Source organism: Oncorhynchus mykiss, chromosome 15 (assembly GCF_013265735.2).
Source record: "Oncorhynchus mykiss isolate Arlee chromosome 15, USDA_OmykA_1.1, whole genome shotgun sequence".
Taxonomy (NCBI): domain Eukaryota; kingdom Metazoa; phylum Chordata; class Actinopteri; order Salmoniformes; family Salmonidae; genus Oncorhynchus; species Oncorhynchus mykiss.
Genome location: NC_048579.1, coordinates 14508227 through 14529237, shown reverse-complemented (window position 1 = coordinate 14529237; position 21011 = coordinate 14508227). Strand labels below are relative to the sequence as shown.

Below are 21011 nucleotides of genomic sequence, written 5' to 3'. Positions count from 1 at the left end.
CCACATTATAATACTGTAGTGACCCTGTGTTCACAGTCATGTATATTAGCTCCTCCACGGGAGCTAGCTGTCTTACACCATGGAGAACATGCAGGGCTCCCGACCAGAACCTTGTGCTTTCAATTTTCATCTTCAGACAACTTCACTCTCCCTTCCTGTTTCATTACAATATTGACTTGTGTGTTCAGGTGGAGGAGGGCTGGTGGGAGGGCAGTCTGAACGGTATGACAGGGATGTTTCATGTGTTCAGGTGGAGGAGGGCTGGTGGGAGGGCAGTCTGAACGGTATGACAGGGATGTTTCATGTGTTCAGGTGGAGCAGGGCTGGTGGGAGGACAGTCTGAACGGTATGACAGGGATGTTTCATGTGTTCAGGTGGAGGAGGGCTGGTGGCAGGGCAGTCTGAACGGTGTGGGAGGGATGTTTCATGTGTTCAGGTGGAGGAGGGCTGGTGGCAGGGCAGTCTGAACGGTGTGGGAGGGCAGTCTGAACGGTATGACAGGGATGTTTCATGTGTTCAGGTGGAGGAGGGCTGGTGGGAGGACAGTCTGAACGGTATGACAGGGATGTTTCATGTGTTCAGGTGGAGGAGGGCTGGTGGGAGGGCAGTCTGAACGGTATGACAGGGATGTTTCATGTGTTCAGGTGGAGGAGGGCTGGTGGCAGGGCAGTCTGAACGGTATGACAGGGATGTTTCATGTGTTCAGGTGGAGGAGGGCTGGTGGCAGGGCAGTCTGAACGGTGTGGGAGGGATGTTTCATGTGTTCAGGTGGAGGAGGGCTGGTGGGAGGGCAGTCTGAACGGTGTGGGAGCGCAGTCTGAACGGTATGACAGGGATGTTTCATGTGTTCAGGTGGAGGAGGGCTGGTGGCAGGGCAGTCTGAACGGTAAGACAGGGATGTTTCATGTGTTCAGGTGGAGGAGGGCTGGTGGGAGGGCAGTCTGAACGGTATGACAGGGATGTTTCATGTGTTCAGGTGGAGGAGGGCTGGTGGCAGGGCAGTCTGAACGGTATGACAGGGATGTTTCATGTGTTCAGGTGGAGGAGGGCTGGTGGGAGGGCAGTCTGAACGGTGTGGGAGGGCAGTCTGAACGGTATGACAGGGATGTTTCATGTGTTCAGGTGGAGGAGGGCTGGTGGGAGGGCAGTCTGAACGGTATGACAGGGATGTTTCATGTGTTCAGGTGGAGGAGGGCTGGTGGGAGGACAGTCTGAACGGTATGACAGGGATGTTTCATGTGTTCAGGTGGAGGAGGGCTGGTGGGAGGGCAGTCTGAACGGTGTGGGAGGGCAGTCTGAACGGTATGACAGGGATGTTTCATGTGTTCAGGTGGAGGAGGGCTGGTGGGAGGGCAGTCTGAACGGTATGACAGGGATGTTTCATGTGTTCAGGTGGAGGAGGGCTGGTGGGAGGACAGTCTGAACGGTATGACAGGGATGTTTCATGTGTTCAGGTGGAGGAGGGCTGGTGGGAGGGCAGTCTGAACGGTGTGGGAGGGCAGTCTGAACGGTATGACAGGGATGTTTCATGTGTTCAGGTGGAGGAGGGCTGGTGGGAGGGCAGTCTGAACGGTATGACAGGGATGTTTCATGTGTTCAGGTGGAGGAGGGCTGGTGGGAGGGCAGTCTGAACGGTGTGGGAGGGCAGTCTGAACGGTATGACAGGGATGTTTCATGTGTTCAGGTGGAGGAGGGCTGGTGGCAGGGCAGTCTGAACGGTATGACAGGGATGTTTCATGTGTTCAGGTGGAGGAGGGCTGGTGGGAGGACAGTCTGAACGGTATGACAGGGATGTTTCATGTGTTCAGGTGGAGGAGGGCTGGTGGGAGGACAGTCTGAACGGTATGACAGGGATGTTTCATGTGTTCAGGTGGAGGAGGGCTGGTGGCAGGGCAGTCTGAACGGTAAGACAGGGATGTTTCCCTCCAACTTCACCATAGAGCTGGAGGACACGCCCCCTTCACTAGACACATCCACTAGGTCATCACAAGAGGAGCTACGCAGCAACAAGACCAGTGAGTCACACACTCATCATAGCCATGCACATGCACAAACCATCACTAGCTAGGTTTCCATCCAATTGGTAACAGATTTTCATGCAAATATTCTAAAATCTGCATAAAGTAAATATGCCCATTTTCCCACCAGTGGTGTGTTTCCACCAAGAGACATGTTACGGATAAAAATCAGTGCGTGATGAGGTACTGCACACAACATTTACTTTTTGCCTTATATTTTCACATACCGAATAAAAATTCTTAAATTCAATGTGTTTCTATCGCATTTTCAACTCTACTCCAGCCAACAGCTCGCAGATACAGTGCGGGCAGACTGTGAGGGTTGTCTAGTCTACATGATGAGATGATTATGGATTTCTATTTGTCAAATGGCAGTCAAGCATCAATCATGTCACCAGAATAAGACCCTCAAGCTCATTACCGTGCACTTTCACCACCCTGTGAAATTCATCATAACGTATTTCATCTGTAGTCTAATAAACTGCATGGTTTCCCCACGAGTCGTAGTGGGAGGACCACACAACATGTCATCCATCGCAGGACTCCAAGCTGACTTCTATATGATGGTTGTTATATCAATGCGTATAATTCATTTCACCACCTTGTCTAGTGGATTTAGTTTAGTTGACATTTGGAAAGTTTTCCGTCAGGCCTGTCGTGACATATTTTTATCCAACGTGTACTTTTACACACATAAAAAGGTTGAACGGAAACCTGGTTACTGATCAAATGTTTTTTATATGCATGAAATGGCAGATCAATATTCATATGATGTAACAGAATTAAAGAACATTGTTACATGATTCTGCTGAACTCAACTTGGTTTCTAATCAATTGTTAGCATAAATAGTAATTGTGTGTGTGTGTGTGTGTGTGTGTGTGTGTGTAGGTAAAGACAGTCCAGGCAGCGAGAGTGACGGAGGAGAGAGTCGCTCTGATAGTGGAGAGATTCAACCCAAGAAGGTGTGTTTGTGTGTGTAGTTTAATAACAGTTTCATGATAAGTGTAATGTGTTAGAACAGTATTGTCGTGGTAACTATAGTGGTGGTAACGTGTGTCTCCAGGTTCGAGGGTTTGGGTTCGGTGACATCTTTAAAGACCAGCCCATCAAACTGAGACCTGCATCTGGAGACATGGACACGGAGGGAGAGAAGGTGATGCACGCACACAAACTTAAAGGGATAGTTACCTTGAGTTGTCTGAAAGCCCATAGTGACAGAATCCACAATAGTCCAGCTGTTTAAATTTATGAATTTAGATTATCCTAATTATGTAAGCTCCTAGCTATGGCAGAAGGAAACAATGGACTATTGTGGATTCTGTCACTATGGGCCTTCAGACACAACCCAAATATAGATTATGCCTGAACTATCCCTTTAATGGTGCATACAGATGTAGGATTTTAATTTGAGCTAGTTTGCTAAAGCATGAAAATAATTATTCAGCAGCAGGAAATGTGAATTATTATATGGATTATAATTCATGGACATTTTTCTTTAGGGTAAATCATGTCTGACATTTTTAAAGGGAAAATCACAAATGTTTGGAAGCCTTTTTAACCCTGAAATACACTACAAAAGAATTTCCCAAACTCGGTCCTTGGAACCACAAAGATGTACATTTAGTTTTCCCCCTAGCACTACACAGCTGATTCAAATAATCAACTCATCAAGCTTTGATAATTTGAATCAGCTGTGTAGTGTTAGGGCAAAAACCAAAACGTGCACCCCTTGGGGTCCCAAGGACCGAGTTTGGGAAACGCTGCACGACAAGTTACACGTAAACACGATGTCAGTGTTTACGTGTAAATGGGAGGAAGGAAGTCCATTCCAGGCTCCTCCTCTTCCTGTCTTTCAGTTTCAGGAAGTACCTCATATTATATCACACACACCGTTCAATGATGAAGGCATGTGAGAGCGCTCTACAGGGAGTAATGGAGGGAGGAAGGGAGGGAGGGAGGGAGGGAGAGGCAGTAGAGGTTTTTACCTACATGTACACACACACAGACACACACTGAGTCACTGTGGCTGGCAGGGCTGATATAGCAGGGCTGTGTCTAGAACCACAGGACTAGGGTAAGACAAGCCTACATCTCTCCTTTTCTCTCTCTCTTCACTTTGTTCTCTCGCTCTCTCTCTTTCTCACCGTGTTCTCTCTCCCTCTCTTCACTTTGCTCTCTCTCTCTCTCTTCACTTTGTTCTCTCCTCTCTCTCTCTCCCTCTCCATTTTGCTCTCTCTCTCTCTCTCTCTCTTCACTTTGTTCTCTCCTCTCTCTCTCTCTCTTTCTCTCTTCAGTTTGTTCTCTCGCTCTCTCTTCACTTCTCTCCCTCTCCACTTTGTTCTCTCCTTTTCTCTCCCTCTCTCTCTTCACTTTGTCCTCTCTCTCTATCTCTTCACTTTGTTCTCTCTCTTCACTTTGTTCTCTCTCTCTCTTCACTTTGTTCTCTCTCTCTCTTCACTTTGTTCTCTCTCTCTCTTCACTTTGTTCTCTCTCTCTCTTCACTTTGTTCTCTCTCTCTCTTCACTTTGTTCTCTCTCTCTCTTCACTTTGTTCTCTCTCTCTCTTCACTTTGTTCTCTCTCTCTCTTCACTTTGTTCTCTCTCTCTCTTCACTTTGTTCTCTCTCTCTCTCTCACTTCACTTTGTTCTCTCTCTCTCTCTCACTTCACTTTGTTCTCTCTCTCTCTCTCACTTCACTTTGTTCTCTCTCTCTCTCTCTCACTTCACTTTGTTCTCTCCTCTCTCTCTCTCTCTTTCTCTCTTCAGTTTGTTCTCTCGCTCTCTCTTCACTTCTCTCCCTCTCCACTTTGTTCTCTCCTTTTCTCTCCCTCTCTCTCTTCACTTTGTCCTCTCTCTCTATCTCTTCACTTTGTTCTCTCTCTTCACTTTGTTCTCTCTCTCTCTTCACTTTGTTCTCTCTCTCTCTTCACTTTGTTCTCTCTCTCTCTTCACTTTGTTCTCTCTCTCTCTTCACTTTGTTCTCTCTCTCTCTTCACTTTGTTCTCTCTCTCTCTTCACTTTGTTCTCTCTCTCTCTTCACTTTGTTCTCTCTCTCTCTTCACTTTGTTCTCTCTCTCTCTCTCACTTCACTTTGTTCTCTCTCTCTCTCTCACTTCACTTTGTTCTCTCTCTCTCTCTCACTTCACTTTGTTCTCTCTCTCTCTCTCACTTCACTTTGTTCTCTCTCTCTCTCTCACTTCACTTTGTTCTCTCTCTCTCTCTCACTTCACTTTGTTCTCTCTCTCTCTCTCACTTCACTTTGTTCTCTCTCTCTCTCTCACTTCACTTTGTTCTCTCTCTCTCTCTCACTTCACTTTGTTCTCTCTCTCTCTCTCACTTCACTTTGTTCTCTCTCTCTCTCTCACTTCACTTTGTTCTCTCTCTCTCTCTCACTTCACTTTGTTCTCTCTCTCTCTCACTTCACTTTGTTCTCTCTCTCTCTCTCTTCACTTTGTTCTCTCTCTCTCTCTCACCACTTTGTTCTCTCTCTCTCTCTCACTTCACTTTGTTCTCTCTCTCTCTCTCTCTTCACTTTGTTCTCTCTCTCTCTCTTCACTTTGTTCTCTCTCTCTCTCTCTCTTCACTTTGTTCTCTCTCTCTCTCTCTCTTCACTTTGTTCTCTCTCTCTCTCTCTCTTCACTTTGTTTTCTCTCGCTCTCTCTCTTCACTTTGTTTTCTCTCTCTCTCTCTCTTCACTTTGTTCTCTCTCTCTCTCTCTCTTCACTTTGTTCTCTCTCTCTCTCTCTCTTCACTTTGTTCTCTCTCTCTCTCTCTCACCACTTTGTTCTCTCTCTCTCTCTCTCACTTCACTTTGTTCTCTCTCTCTCTCTCACTTCACTTTGTTCTCTCTCTCTCTCTCACTTCACTTTGTTCTCTCTCTCTCTTCACTTTGTTCTCTCTCTCGCTCTCTTCACTTTGTTCTCTCGCTCTCTTCACTTTGTTCTCTCTCTCTCTCTCTCTCTTCACTTTGTTCTCTCTCTCTCTCTTCACTTTGTTCTCTCTCTCTCTCTCTCTTCACTTTGTTCTCTCGCTCTCTTCACTTTGTTCTCTCTCTCTCTTCACTTTGTTCTCTCTCTCTCTCACTTCACTTTGTTCTCTCTCTCTCTCTCTCACTTCACTTTGTTCTCTCTCTCTCTTCACTTTGTTCTCTCTCTCTCTCTTCACTTTGTTCTCTCTCTCTCTCTCACTTCACTTTGTTCTCTCTCTCTCACTTCACTTTGTTCTCTCTCTCTCTCTCTCTCACTTCACTTTGTTCTCTCTCTCTCTCTCTCTCTTCACTTTGTTCTCTCTCTCTCTCTCTCTTCACTTTGTTCTCTCTCTCTCTCTCTCTTCACTTTGTTCTCTCTCTCTCTCTCACTTCACTTTGTTCTCTCTCTCTCTTCACTTTGTTCTTTCTCTCTCTCTCACTTCACTTTGTTCTCTCTCTCTCACTTCACTTTGTTCTCTCTCTCTCTCTCTCACTTCACTTTGTTCTCTCTCTCTCTCTCTCTCTTCACTTTGTTCTCTCTCTCTCTCTCACTTCACTTTGTTCTCTCTCTCTCACTTCACTTTGTTCTCTCTCTCACTTCACTTTGTTCTCTCTCTCTCACTTCACTTTGTTCTCTCTCTCTCACTTCACTTTGTTCTCTCTCTCTCACTTCACTTTGTTCGCTCTCTCTCACTTCACTTTGTTCTCTCTCTCTCTCTCTCACTTCACTTTGTTCTCTCTCTCTCTCTCTCACTTCACTTTGTTCTCTCTCTCTCTCTCTCACTTCACTTTGTTCTCTCTCTCTCACTTCACTTTGTTCTCTCTCTCTCTCTCTCACTTCACTTTGTTCTCTCTCTCTCTCTCTCTCTTCACTTTGTTCTCTCTCTCTCTCTCACTTCACTTTGTTCTCTCTCTCTCACTTCACTTTGTTCTCTCTCTCACTTCACTTTGTTCTCTCTCTCTCACTTCACTTTGTTCTCTCTCTCTCACTTCACTTTGTTCTCTCTCTCTCACTTCACTTTGTTCGCTCTCTCTCACTTCACTTTGTTCTCTCTCTCTCTCTCTCTCTTCACTTTGTTCTCTCTCTCTCTCTCTTCACTTTGTTCTCTCTCTCTCTCTCTTCACTTTGTTCTCTCTCTCACTTCACTTTGTTCTCTCTCTCTCTCTCTCTCTCTCTTCACTTTGTTCTCTCTCTCTCTCTCTCTTCACTTTTTTTTCTCTCTCTCTCTCTCTCTTCACTTTGTTCTCTCTCTCTTCACTTTGTTCTCTCTCTCTCTCTCACTTCACTTTGTTCTCTCTCTCTCTCTTCACTTTGTTCTCTCTCTCTTCACTTTGTTCTCTCTCTCTCTCTCTCTTCACTTTGTTCTCTCTCTCTCTCTCTCTTCACTTTGTTCTCTCTCTCTCTCTCTCACTTCACTTTGTTCTCTCTCTCACTTCACTTTGTTCTCTCTCTCACTTCACTTTGTTCTCTCTCTCACTTCACTTTGTTCTCTCTCTCACTTCACTTTGTTCTCTCGCTCACTTCACTTTGTTCTCTCTCTCACTTCACTTTGTTCTCTCTCTCACTTCACTTTGTTCTCTCTCTCACTTCACTTTGTTCTCTCGCTCACTTCACTTTGTTCTCTCGCTCACTTCACTTTGTTCTCTCTCTCACTTCACTTTGTTCTCTCTCTCACTTCACTTTGTTCTCTCTCTCACTTCACTTTGTTCTCTCTCTCACTTCACTTTGTTCTCTCTCTCTCACTTCACTTTGTTCTCTCTCTCTCACTTCACTTTGTTCTCTCTCTCTCACTTCACTTTGTGCTCTCTCTCACTTCACTTTGTTCTCTCTCTCTCACTTCACTTTGTTCTCTCTCTCTCACTTCACTTTGTTCTCTCTCTCTCACTTCACTTCACTTTGTTCTCTCTCTCTCTCTCACTTCACTTTGTTCTCTCTCTCTCTCTCACTTCACTTTGTTCTCTCTCTCACTTCACTTTGTTCTCTCTCTCACTTCACTTTGCTCTCTTGCTCTCTCGCTATTCACTTCACTTAGTTCTCTCTCTCTCCCTCCCTCTCTTTTCAATTTGCTCTCTCTCTCTTGTCACTTTGTTCTCTCTCCTTTTCTCTCTCGCTCTCTCGCTCACTCTCTTCCTCTCTCTCTTCACTTTGTTCTCTCTCCTTTTCTCTCTCTTCACTTTGTTCTCTCTCTCTCTCTCCCCCCACTCTATTCACTTTACTCTCTCTCCTTCTGTCTCTCTTTCTCTCTTCACTTTGTTCTCTCTCCTTTTCACTTGTCACACACTCGTTGTATTACAATGGAGTCTGATTTATAACGGGACTGTGTGGATGATGGCAGGGTCATGTTTGGTTTAGGGTATGTCTTGTGTAGTGTTTGTGTATGAGTATATTAAACAGTGTCAGCGTGTGTATGCGTGTGATAATCAATTTTGTGTGTGTGTGTGTGAGAGTTTGGGTACGTGTCAGGCTGTGTGTGCGTTTGCTGTTGTATGTACGATATTTTGCAGAGAGAGAGGGAGGAAGTTGTGGAGGGAGAGGGAACTGGGACTGGAGGGAGGGAGGGAGGGGGAGAGAGAGGCAGGGTGGAGAGAAAGGGGGAGAGGAGTTGGGATGTTCTTCTGAGTGTGAAACAGAGAAGTGTGTGTGTTTGAAACAGACCGGGCTCTGTGTGTGTGTGTGTGTGACAGACAGAGCCCAGTCTGTCCGGAATTGATCGCAAATGGAGTATTCTGGGAATGTAGTTTCCTGTGTGTTTCCCTCTTCTCCTCTAGACACAGGTTAGGAAATCGCCCTCTGTTTCCCTGGAAACCATGAAGGCAGAACCTGAACGCATGGTGAAAGGTGAGAGGGAGGGGCCTGGGTTATTCTAGACAGTCTCTCACTTCCTGTTTCACACCTAGAATAAGATAAAGATTCACACCTGCTTAGTCTCTTGATTTACTTTAATATACCTGAGTTTTGGGATTCAACGTGAGTGTCTGTATTCTGATTGGTTCCCAGGCCGTGAGCTGTGTAAGGTCATCTTCCCGTACGACGCCCATAACGAAGATGAGCTGTCAATGAAAGAGGGAGAGATTGTCACCATAATCAACAGGGTGTGTGTGTCTAACCTCTGAGTGTCCATGCATGCGGTTGTGCATGTGTGTGTCAGGTTTGGGGTTAATTCCACAAATTCAATTCCATTTAAATTCCCTCTACCTGTAAATTCCAAATTCCATTTAATTCAAATTCTGGAGTAAATTCTTTATTTGAAGTGCATTAAATCCATTAACGGGGAGATGTATAAATATTGAATTCCAATTCAAGTAGCTCTTTCTACTCTTACCTGTATACGGGTTTAAAATGGCAGATTTGGGCACTAATAAGCACCTAAGTTGGAACACTGTGGCTATACAGTAACATGCTATACATGATGTCAGAGCTCTGGCTCTTCCGTTCACAGCGCTGTGTGGATTTTGACTGACAGCCGTTTTGAACTTGAGCACCGCACGCCAAGAAGTTGCTCCCATCCCTCCTGCTAACTGGGCAACCTTTGCACATTTTTGGTCTGAGGGAAATTATGTAAATAAAAAAGGACTATATATTTTGAAAGATGAGACGTTGAGGATTATAATAAATACCGCTTTGATGTCATACAAGCAAGTCAAACACCTGTGAGTCCTGAACAGGAGGAGTCTATACGGACCTGAATACACACCTTTCTATACACACCAAAGACTATTCCATCTCATATTGTATTTTATAACTTAGCTAGTCATGTTGGCAATAGAACAGACCTTCAAGTGATGCCCACCTGACCCAGATTGCACCTACCCCAAATATATCCAGAACATTTTCAGATTTCTTTATCAACAAATGCAGCAAAAAGTCCAGTAAATGTAAAATGATCACACAGTCAACAGTGTAATGTTTGGATTCAGTCTTGTCAGGTGAACTGTTGTGTCCTCACCTGAATGACCAGTTCCCGAAGGACATTGCAGAACGGCGTAAAGTTCTGTATCCAATTTTCAAGGAAACTAGATTAAAAGGAAACGAGTAGCTTTCGTCGTCAATAAACTATATATTGATAACCAGTTGTTCAGAGACACAAAGACTACTCCATGGATATTTTAAAAATGACAAAGTTCTTATAGACGAGGAAAATAATGAAACACAATTCTGTCCCAGTTATGGATTGAAATAATACAATAACAAATATAGCTTTTCTATATATCTTCAAATATAACTAATTGGAACACAAAAGCACTAATTCAACATGGTGGAGATAAAAACTCAGTAAACAGAAGGCGCAGTATGTGTGGATGGTGGAGTGTGTGTTATTGTGTTATGTTTGGGGAAGTGTGGCATTGAGTGAGAAAGGAAATGGTTGCATATCCCAGAACCTATGTATTTCTGCGAGCGGGGGTGTGAGGGAGCTTTCAATGTTGTTCAGATGATGGATATACTTTTATAATGAATTCTACATCTTCTTTATTTATTTATGATCCTATATTGATGGAACGGTCCACAACCCTATACCCCAGACACCCACCTGAATGACCCAGATACTAAGGAGAAGTCCCTAACTGTTTTATGGGCCTGCTGTAAGCGGTCTGTATGCAGCCAAAATGCGGTCAGAGACCGAGAGCAGCACTGCTCCCTAAAGATTCTGAGGCTGCTTGGCTGGGTTGGTCCTGCAAAGCCAAAGCCCCCTAAAGGGAGAGCATACTATACAAGGAAATTCTCAAAGCTGCTAATGAGAACCTTGACGACCTTGTACCTAGCTGGTGGGGATTCCGGTGGGGTGCCCCCACCCAGGCAGTGGCAGTGCTGGCAACACTAGCTGCAGTAACCCATGGGGAGGGGGTCACACTCTGACATTCAGAGAGGGGGTATATTATTATGGCCCTGGTGGTACAAAATCAAAAGTCTGACTGCATGGAGATGCTTTGGAATTATGGTCAATACGGGGGACCGTGTTTCAGGGAAAGGGGTACATTTGACCTCCCATCATCTAGGACATGACAATGGTTCATAAAATCTCCCCATTTCTGCACAGTCTTGCAGGGCTCTGGGATGGTGGAACTGTTGAGAATGTGAGCCTATGGTTGTGTGGGGGGAAAGGGTTGAGTGTGTATGAGTGTGTGTGTGTGTGTGTGTATGAGTGTGTGTATGAGTGTGTGTGTATGTGTGTATCCCACAACTGTTGCGAAGGAGTGAAAGATGTTAGGGACAATATAGGAGGATTCACAATAATTGTTCGCTAATATAATAATTGCTTGTAATAATGTAATTTTGGTAATGGTGAGACTGGTGAGAGGTAATTCTTTGCATAAATTGCCTACATTACTACAAATATTAATAGCTAATTATGGAAAATAAGAAACAGGATTTAAAAAAAAGATATTTTTTTGATGGCTATATATAATACAAATCTAGGTGAGGGCGATGGAAATGCATTTGGCGGTTGATCTACTGTTCTGTAAATGGCACTGTGGGGTCGGGGGTGGTCTACCGGGCATTGGGATGACAACCCAACTCAGGATGGGGAGGGCTTTTAGTGGGGACCAATTGGAGGTTTACTTAGTAGCAATACAAATATCATGGTACAGCTATATGGACACTCAATCATAGTGTTACTTTTTAATGTTACGTTTACAAACATATATTTTGACAAATAGAATTGAAAGTTGTGTCTCATTATGGTAAATGGTGAAATAAGTATAGCCAGTTACAATTGTAATGGTTTAGCAGATAATAAGAAAAGACAGTATTTACCTGGATAAAAGAAAATAAATATAATATCTATTGTTTACAGGAAACTCATTCAACAATTTTAGATGAAGTTTTGTGGAAAAAGGACTTGGGGGGGGGGGGAATATATTTCTCCCAGGGGCAAAGAAATTAAAAAGGGGTGATGGTTTTAAATAACAGTCATTTTGATCCAAATGTGCAAATAGTTCAAACAGATCCTCAAGGTACAGTGCCTTGCGAAAGTATTCGGCCCCCTTGAACTTTGCGACCTTTTGCCACATTTCAGGCTTCAAACAAAAAGATATAAAACTGTATTTTTTGTGAAGAATCAACAACAAGTGGGACACAATCATGAAGTGGAACGACATTTATTGGATATTTCAAACTTTTTTAACAAATCAAAAACTGAAAAATTGGGCGTGCAAAATTATTCAGCCCCTTTACTTTCAGTGCAGCAAACTCTCTCCAGAAGTTCAATGAGGATCTCTGAATGATCCAATGTTGACCTAAATGACTAATGATGATAAATACAATCCACCTGTGTGTAATCAAGTCTCCGTATAAATGCACCTGCACTGTGATAGTCTCAGAGGTCCGTTAAAAGCGCAGAGAGCATCATGAAGAACAAGGAACACACCAGGCAGGTCCGAGATACTGTTGTGAAGAAGTTTAAAGCCGGATTTGGATACAAAAAGATTTCCCAAGCTTTAAACATCCCAAGGAGCACTGTGCAAGCGATAATATTGAAATGGAAGGAGTATCAGACCACTGCAAATCTACCAAGACCTGGCCGTCCCTCTAAACTTTCAGCTCATACAAGGAGAAGACTGATCAGAGATGCAGCCTAGAGGCCCATGATCACTCTGGATGAACTGCAGAGATCTACAGCTGAGGTGGGAGACACTGTCCATTGGACAACAATCAGTCGTATATTGCACAAATCTGGCCTTTATGGAAGAGTGGCAAGAAGAAAGTAATTTCTTAAAGATATCCATAAAAAGTGTCGTTTAAAGTTTGCCACAAGCCACCTGGGAGACACACCAAACATGTGGAAGAAGGTGCTCTGGTCAGATGAAACCAAAATTGAACTTTTTGGCAACAATGCAAAACGTTATGTTTGGCGTAAAAGCAACACAGCTGAACACACCATCCCCACTGTCAAACATGGTGGTGGCAGCATCATGGTTTGGGCCTGCTTTTCTTCAGCAGGGACAGGGAAGATGGTTAAAATTGATGGGAAGATGGATGGAGCCAAATACAGGACCATTCTGGAAGAAAACCTGATGGAGTCTGCAAAAGACCTGAGACTGGGACAGATTTGTCTTCCAACAAGACAATGATCCAAAACATAAAGCAAAATCTACAATGGAATGGTTCAAAAATAAACATATCCAGGTGTTAGAATGGCCAAGTCAAAGTCCAGACCTGAATCCAATCGAGAATCTGTGGAAAGAACTGAAAACTGCTGTTCACAAATGCTCTCCATCCAACCTCACTGAGCTTGAGCTGTTTTGCAAGGAGGAATGGGAAAACATTTCAGTCTCTCGATGTGCAAAACTGATAGAGACATACCCCAAGCGACTTACAGCTGTAATCGCAGCAAAAGGTGGCGCTACAAAGTATTAACTTAAGGGGGCTGAATAATTTTGCACGCCCAATTTTTCAGTTTTTGATTTGTTAAAAAAGTTTGAAATATCCAATAAATGTCGTTCCACTTCATGATTGTGTCCCACTTGTTGTTGATTCTTCACAAAAAAATACAGTTTTATATCTTTATGTTTGAAGCCTGAAATGTAGCAAAAGGTTGCAAAGTTCAAGGGGGCCGAATACTTTCGCAAGGCACTGTAGATGGATGATTTTAAATATGTTATTGGACAATAAACAGATATGGCTTATTAACCTATACGGTCCGAATAATGATGATCCAAGCTTCTTTGAAAATATATATATATATATAAGAATTTATCAACTCTACAAGCAACACTAGACTCTATTATTATGGTGGGAGATTTTAATACGGTCTTAAATACCTCTATGGACCGGAAAGGAAATCACACTACAAACTATCACCCTCAGGCACTTAAGGAAATCATGAATGTCATGGATATATTGGAATTAGTGGATATATAGAGACTTAAATACCCTGACCTAGTGAGATATACATGGCGGAGGCTTAATCAAGCTAGTCGTCTTGACTACTTTCTTATGTCATTCTCTCTGGCACCAAAAGTTTAAAAAGTGTTGATAGGGGACAGAATGCGGTCAGATCATCACATAATTGGCATATATATTACTCTTACACAATTTCCACATGGGCGAGGATATTGGAAATTTAATCAAAGCCTACTGGATGATAAATTGTTTAGAACTAGGACAGAAGAATTTATAACAGACTTTTTCAGACATAACATAGGTACAGCAGATCCCCTTATTGTATGGGACTGTTTTAAATGGGCCTTTAGAGGCCACGCAATTCAGTACTCATCTATAAAACAATAGCAATTTAGATCAAGAGTCCATATTAACAAAGGAAATTGAAGGACTAACAGTACAGTTAGATAGCAATAAAAAACTGTACCATAGAGGCACAGAGGAAGTTAGAGGAAAAACAAAAAGATATGGAGGAACTTATTCAAGAAATATCCCGTGTAATATATTATAAAAATAAAGCGAACTGGATGAAAAATTATTTTTCAATCTTCAATATAGAAATGCTACCAACATTGTTTTTATTGAAACTTGTTACAAATTACATGCATGATTCACCAAATTATATTTTGAAAGAGGAAGAGAAGTACTTTAAGAATATGTTTTCGTTTCAGTCTCCTCCATCTCTACTAACCGAAGCTAATTGTATGTATTTTTTTCCTATTAATAATGTAAAATGAACATCTGTACAGAAAGACTCATGTGAAGGCCAAATTACAGAGGAGGAACTTCTTGGTGCAATTAAAGCCTTAAAGGCTGGGAAAACTCCAGGGCTGGATGGCATACCAGTGGAAGTACCGTAAACCAAACCATTAAAAGAGATATATTCAGAGGACCATTATTAGCATGTTTTAATCACTATTATATAAATGGTAGATTATCAGACACGCTACAAGAATGTTTAAAATCATTATTACTGAAACAGGACCCAAGTAGTATATGTAAAGATCCAGTCCATTTAAAAAAGTGGAGGCCTCTTACACTTCAGTGTTGTGATGCGAAAATCCTAGCTAAATAGATCATTTATTTTGGTATTGTCCATATGTAGCTCGTTTTTGGTCACAGGTACAGGAATGGTTGAAGAATTGCAACATTTGCCTAGAACTAACGCTGCAGATAGCAATACTGGGTGATTTGAAAAGCCATAGTCAATCAATCAATAATATAATAATTATTTTAGCCAAAACAATCTGTAGAAGCTATGAGAATAGAAAGGTTCAATTTGTTTGTGAAGTATCACAGCACAGTTGAAAAATATATGGCAAATAGAAATCCAAAATGGATGGTGTTAAGAGATAGATGGGAGGGGTTGAATGGAGCTGAAGGGTGGGACTAATAACAAGATAACCAATGTAAAACATACGGGGTCTGTAGAATGTATATAGGTTCATACATTTTGTGAAATAGCACAGTTACAAATAGAAATCAAACTGGATGGACATCAGAAAAAGAGGAAGGACTAAAAACCAACAAAATATAACTACTGTAAAATAGATAGTTGTAAAATGTGTATAAGATGTATAAACCGAATGTAGAAGCCTAAGTGTTATTGCTTATTAGTTTACTCCAATTGGGGGAGGGTGGTAGGGTTTGTGGGGAATAATAAAGGTATATTCTAAAAAAAAGTATGTATATCTATATAGGTATGAATATGTATGAATATGTGTATATAAATGGACATATATATTTACCCCAAAAATATATGGGGGATCGGAAATGATGCAGACAATTACATTGATGGAAGCAACATTCTTTCCGCAATATTAAGCTGATCCTCCCCTAAAATGAAAAATAAATCATAATAATAATAATCCCATAATATCCAAACTTTTCCCTTTCAATTTCCGCCATGGTTATGCATATGCTTTTCACATTTCTTCTGTAAGAAACATTTCAATTTAGGCCTATCCATATAGGGCCCATTCAATTCCAATTAAATTCAAACAGTCCAATTACAATTGCATAACTGGAAGATTGTTTTGTATTCAACATAAATGCTCCCCTTCATGAGTGAATTCAAAAATGTAATTGCAATTTCAAATGACATTTTAATTGACCCCAACCCCGGTGTGTATTGTGCTTGGGTTGTATCCAGACTGTCCTTCTCTCACGTTGGAATTGACTGTATTACTAGTTTGGTACACGAGGGGGCACCAAAATACCCATTGGGCATCTTTTACCAGAATGCTAACAAAGTTAGCATAACTAAAGGTGAATTTCCATGGAGGCTGCTAGCTAAATTTGCTAACGAGCGCAAATGAAAATAAACTAAAAAGATCAAATGCATAAGAAATATATTGCTGTGTTTGGTAAAGAGCAGATCTAACTTGCTTCTTATTGTAATTTCTAATTTTGCTTCAGTTGCGCTTCTCCACTCGGATGAGAATTCACGAACTGGCATTCTATCAGCAGACAGCGCTGTGACTGATGTGGAACTACTTTTCTCTGGTACTTTTCTTGGTGTAGCCAGCCTATTTTTTTCCGGTAAAATACAAGATTAACTTTAAGCGAAACATTAGGAAATGTAGCTGGTTACATTCTTTATATGATAAACATTAGAAATATGATGGCCATGCATAATTTTTTGCAAAGAAATACCTTGCTTTTTCACTGTAAACTAATTTACTTGTGTGGCTGCCAGCCAATTAGCATCGCACTTCTGTAGTCATCTGATGACAATAAAGCTGTTTTCTGCCGAATGTGGTGCACTGATGTATTTTCTGTGAAGGGAAACTATAGCTGCACGTCCCTGATCACTCTATTGTAGCAACAAAAACACTGTTGACTTTCAATATAAACCGTGACCCCTGTCAATACTCAGCTGGACTCACAAACACGTGACTGGCTCAACTGTTGTGGGGAACTACGTTAAGCTTCCTAACGTGACTGGCTCAACTGTTGTGGGGAACTACGTTAAGCTTCCTAATGTAAGATAATGTGACACGTGAAATGAAGAATGTGATCTGCTTTATCTCCTAATGTATTGCACAAGTTGACTGCAGGTATTTACTTAAAGTAGCTACAAATATTCAAATTATTAAAATAGTTTCAACGGTATTGAAAAGCCATCCCATGGCTATTTCCAAATACCCCGGTATAGAGTTTATACGGTATACCGCCCAAGCCTAGCATGTTTAACCTGTGTATGTGGATTCTGTGTGTTGTAGGACTGTGCTGACACGGGGTGGTGGATGGGGGAGATAGGGGGGAGAAAGGGAGTCTTCCCTGATAACTTTGTCAAGCTGTTAATACCTGATGTAGAGAAAGAGGTAAGACGCGCAAATATCATTTGATTTGTACTGTTATTATGGTGTTCAAGGAATGACATTCCATGAGAGCAAAATCACTTAGTGTTTTTTTTGTGTGCGTTTGCAGAGACCAAAGAAGCCGCCTCCCCCCAGCGTCCCTTCGGGTAAACACACCACAGGTAAACCTCCATCTCCTCTCTCCACAGGTAATCCCCCATCTCCTCTCTCCACAGGTAATCCTCCATCTCCTCTCTCCACAGGTAATGCCCCATCTCCTCTCTCCACAGGTAATCCCCCATCTCCTCTCTCCACAGGTAATCCTCCATCTCCTCTCTCCACAGGTAATGCCCCATCTCCTCTCTCCACAGGTAATGCCCCATCTCCTCTCTCCACAGGTAATCCTCCATCTCCTCTCTCCACAGGTAATGCCCCATCTCCTCTCTCCACAGGTAATGCCCCATCTCCTCTCTCCAAAGGTAATCCTCCATCTCCTCTCTCCACAGGTAATCCTCCATCTCCTCTCTCCACAGGTAATCCTCCATCTCCTCTCTCCACAGGTAATCCCCCCATCTCCTCTCTCCACAGGTAATCCCCCCATCTCCTCTCTCCACAGGTAATCCCCCCATCTCCTCTCTCCACAGGTAATCCCCCATCGTCACTGATACCGTTTTGTGCTTGTCTCAATCATCTCTCTATTTCCGTCTCTGCTCTTCTCTGTTTTGTGTTAGTGTGTGTAAGGGAGAGAGATAGAAACTAGGAGCAATGGTGGTAATTAAACAGGCATATAACCGAATGGTGATAAATAAACAGGGAGAGAACCAAAGATAGAGATATCCATAGGGAAGAGTGTCAAAAATGTCACCCTCAGTTGACCGCTGACCCCTATGTGACCTGTAGATAAAAAGTCAGAGGTCAGGAAGGTACCCCCGGAGCGCCCAGAACACATGCCTCACAGACCACCTGACGACAACAAAGGTACTACAGTACTACTACAGTAATACTATAAAAAAAAGCTACTAACTCTGCCTCACAGATCTGATGACAACAGAGCTACTACTACTACCATTACTATACTACACTATTCCACAATCATCTACAATGCCTGCTTCGGCTTGCTGCAGCCTGACTACTACCCTATATGGCCCTATTCAGCCTGCCTGCCTTAACACTCTTCACCTCTTCAGCTGGCTCACACCTCACCTCTACACTGTGTGTGTGTGTGTGTGCGCGCGCATGTGACATCCCCACTTATCCTGTCCGTATACGTGTATGTGTTTGTGTGTGTTTGTGTGTAGGTGAGGAGGTGAAGGTTGGAGAGATCCCTAAGCCCGCCCTTCCGTCCATCCCTCCAAAAAAAAAACACCCACCAAAGACAAGCTCCTCCCACCTCCCTCCCCGAGGCCCAGACAGACCTGAGAGACCTCCTTCTGTACCGTCAGTACACACACACACACACACACACACACACACACACACACACACACACACACACACACTAAAGTTGTCAACTGGTCTGCCTGTTCAGGTGTGAGAGCCCTAAGTCTGAGGGTGGGGCTGTGACTCCAGATCCTGCCTCTGACATGTCAAAAGACATTGGTGAGTTTGACTGAGAGGACAAGGGGCAGACCTGGGGCAGTTTGACAGTTATGTGACAGGACACTAGTCCAATCAGAGTAGGGACTTGGCTGACTTAAGAGACAGAGAGGTTTGAATATGAATGAAGATCCTCAGTTCTCTCTCTCTCTCTCTCTCTCTCTCTCTGTCCATATGTGAGGAATTAGCTGCCCTAGACTTCATATTGGTCAGGGAACTGTGTGTTTGTTTGTGCCTGTTCTCTGGTAAGATGTTATGTTATGTGTTACTGTGGATTGACAATATAATGTGTGTCTGTGTGTAGATGTGGTTTATTTGGACTCGCTATTCTTGTCTAGAGAGAAACTAAGCCATCCCACTGCAATGCGACCAAGAGTCCTCATCCGCAGACCACGCTCCTTGATCATCAGCACAGTAAGTGTACGCACGCACACACACACGCACACATTCTTTTCTTTAACATGTCTGGGTGACACCTCTCTCCTCTTCTCTCTCGCAGTCTTCTCTGTCCAGTATTGACCTGCTGGACTCTCCTGCGGTAGAGGAGCAGAGAAGGGGGAAGGACAGAGAAAAGGAGGAGCTGCAGGACTCCTTGTGTCCTAGAACAGTAGATGTCTCTCAGAGGAAAGCACTTCCCACCATCACTGTAAGAATTTGTTGAATTTAAATGTGTTTAATTACATTTTAGCAGTGAATCAGAGTATATTGTGTGTAGTATACTGTGTGTGTTTGTGTATTCCCGGACCATCAAGTTGGCTTGCGAAAAATAAAAAGGATTTCTGGTGTATTAATTAACCTAGACCTGTGTATATGTTGCTGGTTGAAACAATAGAATCAATCCATGCCCATTTCAAGCATATCTTCCTAAAAAGTTCCTTAAAAGTTATTTCCAAACATTTAAGTAAGTTAGCTGGCTAACTCATGAATCCTGATTTGTGACATACCCCACAGGTACCTGACAGTAAGGGTGTGCTGCCACCCAAGCCTGCTGTCCTTCACCCACCGTCGACAGAAGGCTTAGCCCTCCGTCCTATAAGCCCCTCCCCTTCATACGCAAAACCCACCTCTTCATGTATAAGCCCCTCCCCTGAGCCCAGGCCGACACCCACCCTGGAGGAGCTAAGGGAACAACTGAGAGAGCTGAGAGCCTCTGTAGAACTGCTGAAGAGCCAACACAGGTGTGTGTGTGTGTTTGTTTGTTTGTTTGTTTGTTTGTTTGTTTGTTTGTTTGTTTGTTTGTTTAATAGTGTGAGTGACTGGTGTCTTTGTCCCAGGCAGGAGATGAAGCAGTTGTCCAGTGACCTGGACGAGGAGAAGAGGTTCCGCCTTACTATGCAGGTGAACACATCTAGTGCTGAACAACATTCATTTACCGCTGCTACATTTTTCATCTTAGCTATACATTACATTTGGTGTTTGTCTTTTTCAGATGGAGGTGGAGAAGATTAAGAGGAGTTTATTTAAATGACTTTTCACCCTCCTTTTCACCCGCATGTTGATGACGTCACCTCACGCTGGAGCCAGAGTGTTACATCATCCCTCGGGCAGAGTTCAGACGAACTAGTTTGTGCCAGAAATCAACATCAATGACAGACGATTCCAATCCCTTCTTGTCTGTTTGTGTTGAAAAGGCTTGCTTATTTTTTTGTTTCCTGCTATCTGATTGGAGTGTTCTGGATCAAGGGCATAGCCTCACTAGTACTCTGACACCACGCTACTCAAAATACCTGGAACACCTTTACCTGCTGTTAGTGTGTGTGTGTGTGTGTGTGTGTGTGTGTGTGTGTGTGTGTGTGTGTGTGTGTGTGTGTGAGCATACAAGGTTTCTATGGCAACCCCGCACTGTGGCCTTCCTTCCTGTTTTAGATGTCTTTCTTTCTGATGACATAAAGACAGTTTCTGGACTTCATATCTCCAGGAAATTGAAACAGACTTTTATATTCCAGTGTTCTAAAGATGAATATTATGGATGTGTGCCGATTTTAATCAAATAAAAAAACCTCAACCAACCTGTCACCCTAGGGGTAGGGAGAGCCACAGTATCAGTTACTCTGTCTCAGGCTACCTTACCTACCCAAACATACACACACATTTAATTTGACCTTTATTTAACTGGGCAAGTCAGTTAAGAACAAATTCTTATTTTCATTGATGGCTTAGGAACAGTGGGTTAACTGCCTTGTTCAGGGGTAGAACGACTGGTTTTTACCTTGTCGGCTCGGGAATTCGATCTTGCGACCTTTCGG

The 21011-nt window shown here is 42.9% G+C and overlaps 1 protein-coding gene across 3 annotated transcripts in view; it reads left to right on the top strand.

Annotated features, from left to right (window-relative positions):
- The window catches only part of LOC110489648 (SH3 domain-containing kinase-binding protein 1), a 37271-nt gene extending 16460 nt beyond the window's left edge, over positions 1 to 20811 (top strand). Inside the window, exons 5-19 of one of the 3 annotated variants that reach the window (XM_036943837.1) lie at positions 1871 to 2015; positions 2908 to 2981; positions 3083 to 3172; positions 8755 to 8824; positions 8984 to 9078; positions 17092 to 17193; positions 17300 to 17351; positions 18070 to 18147; positions 18468 to 18606; positions 18698 to 18768; positions 19070 to 19179; positions 19265 to 19411; positions 19717 to 19943; positions 20040 to 20103; positions 20195 to 20811. In XM_036943837.1, coding sequence (XP_036799732.1) covers positions 1871 to 2015; positions 2908 to 2981; positions 3083 to 3172; positions 8755 to 8824; positions 8984 to 9078; positions 17092 to 17193; positions 17300 to 17351; positions 18070 to 18147; positions 18468 to 18606; positions 18698 to 18768; positions 19070 to 19179; positions 19265 to 19411; positions 19717 to 19943; positions 20040 to 20103; positions 20195 to 20233 — 1503 coding nt within the window. In that variant the 3' untranslated portion in view covers positions 20234 to 20811. The remainder of the gene's footprint in view (positions 1 to 1870; positions 2016 to 2907; positions 2982 to 3082; positions 3173 to 8754; positions 8825 to 8983; positions 9079 to 17091; positions 17194 to 17299; positions 17352 to 18069; positions 18148 to 18467; positions 18607 to 18697; positions 18769 to 19069; positions 19180 to 19264; positions 19412 to 19716; positions 19944 to 20039; positions 20104 to 20194) is intronic. The other 2 variants (XM_036943838.1, XM_036943839.1) reach the window with 2 other exon arrangements.
- Positions 20812 to 21011: the final 200 nt, after the last annotated feature.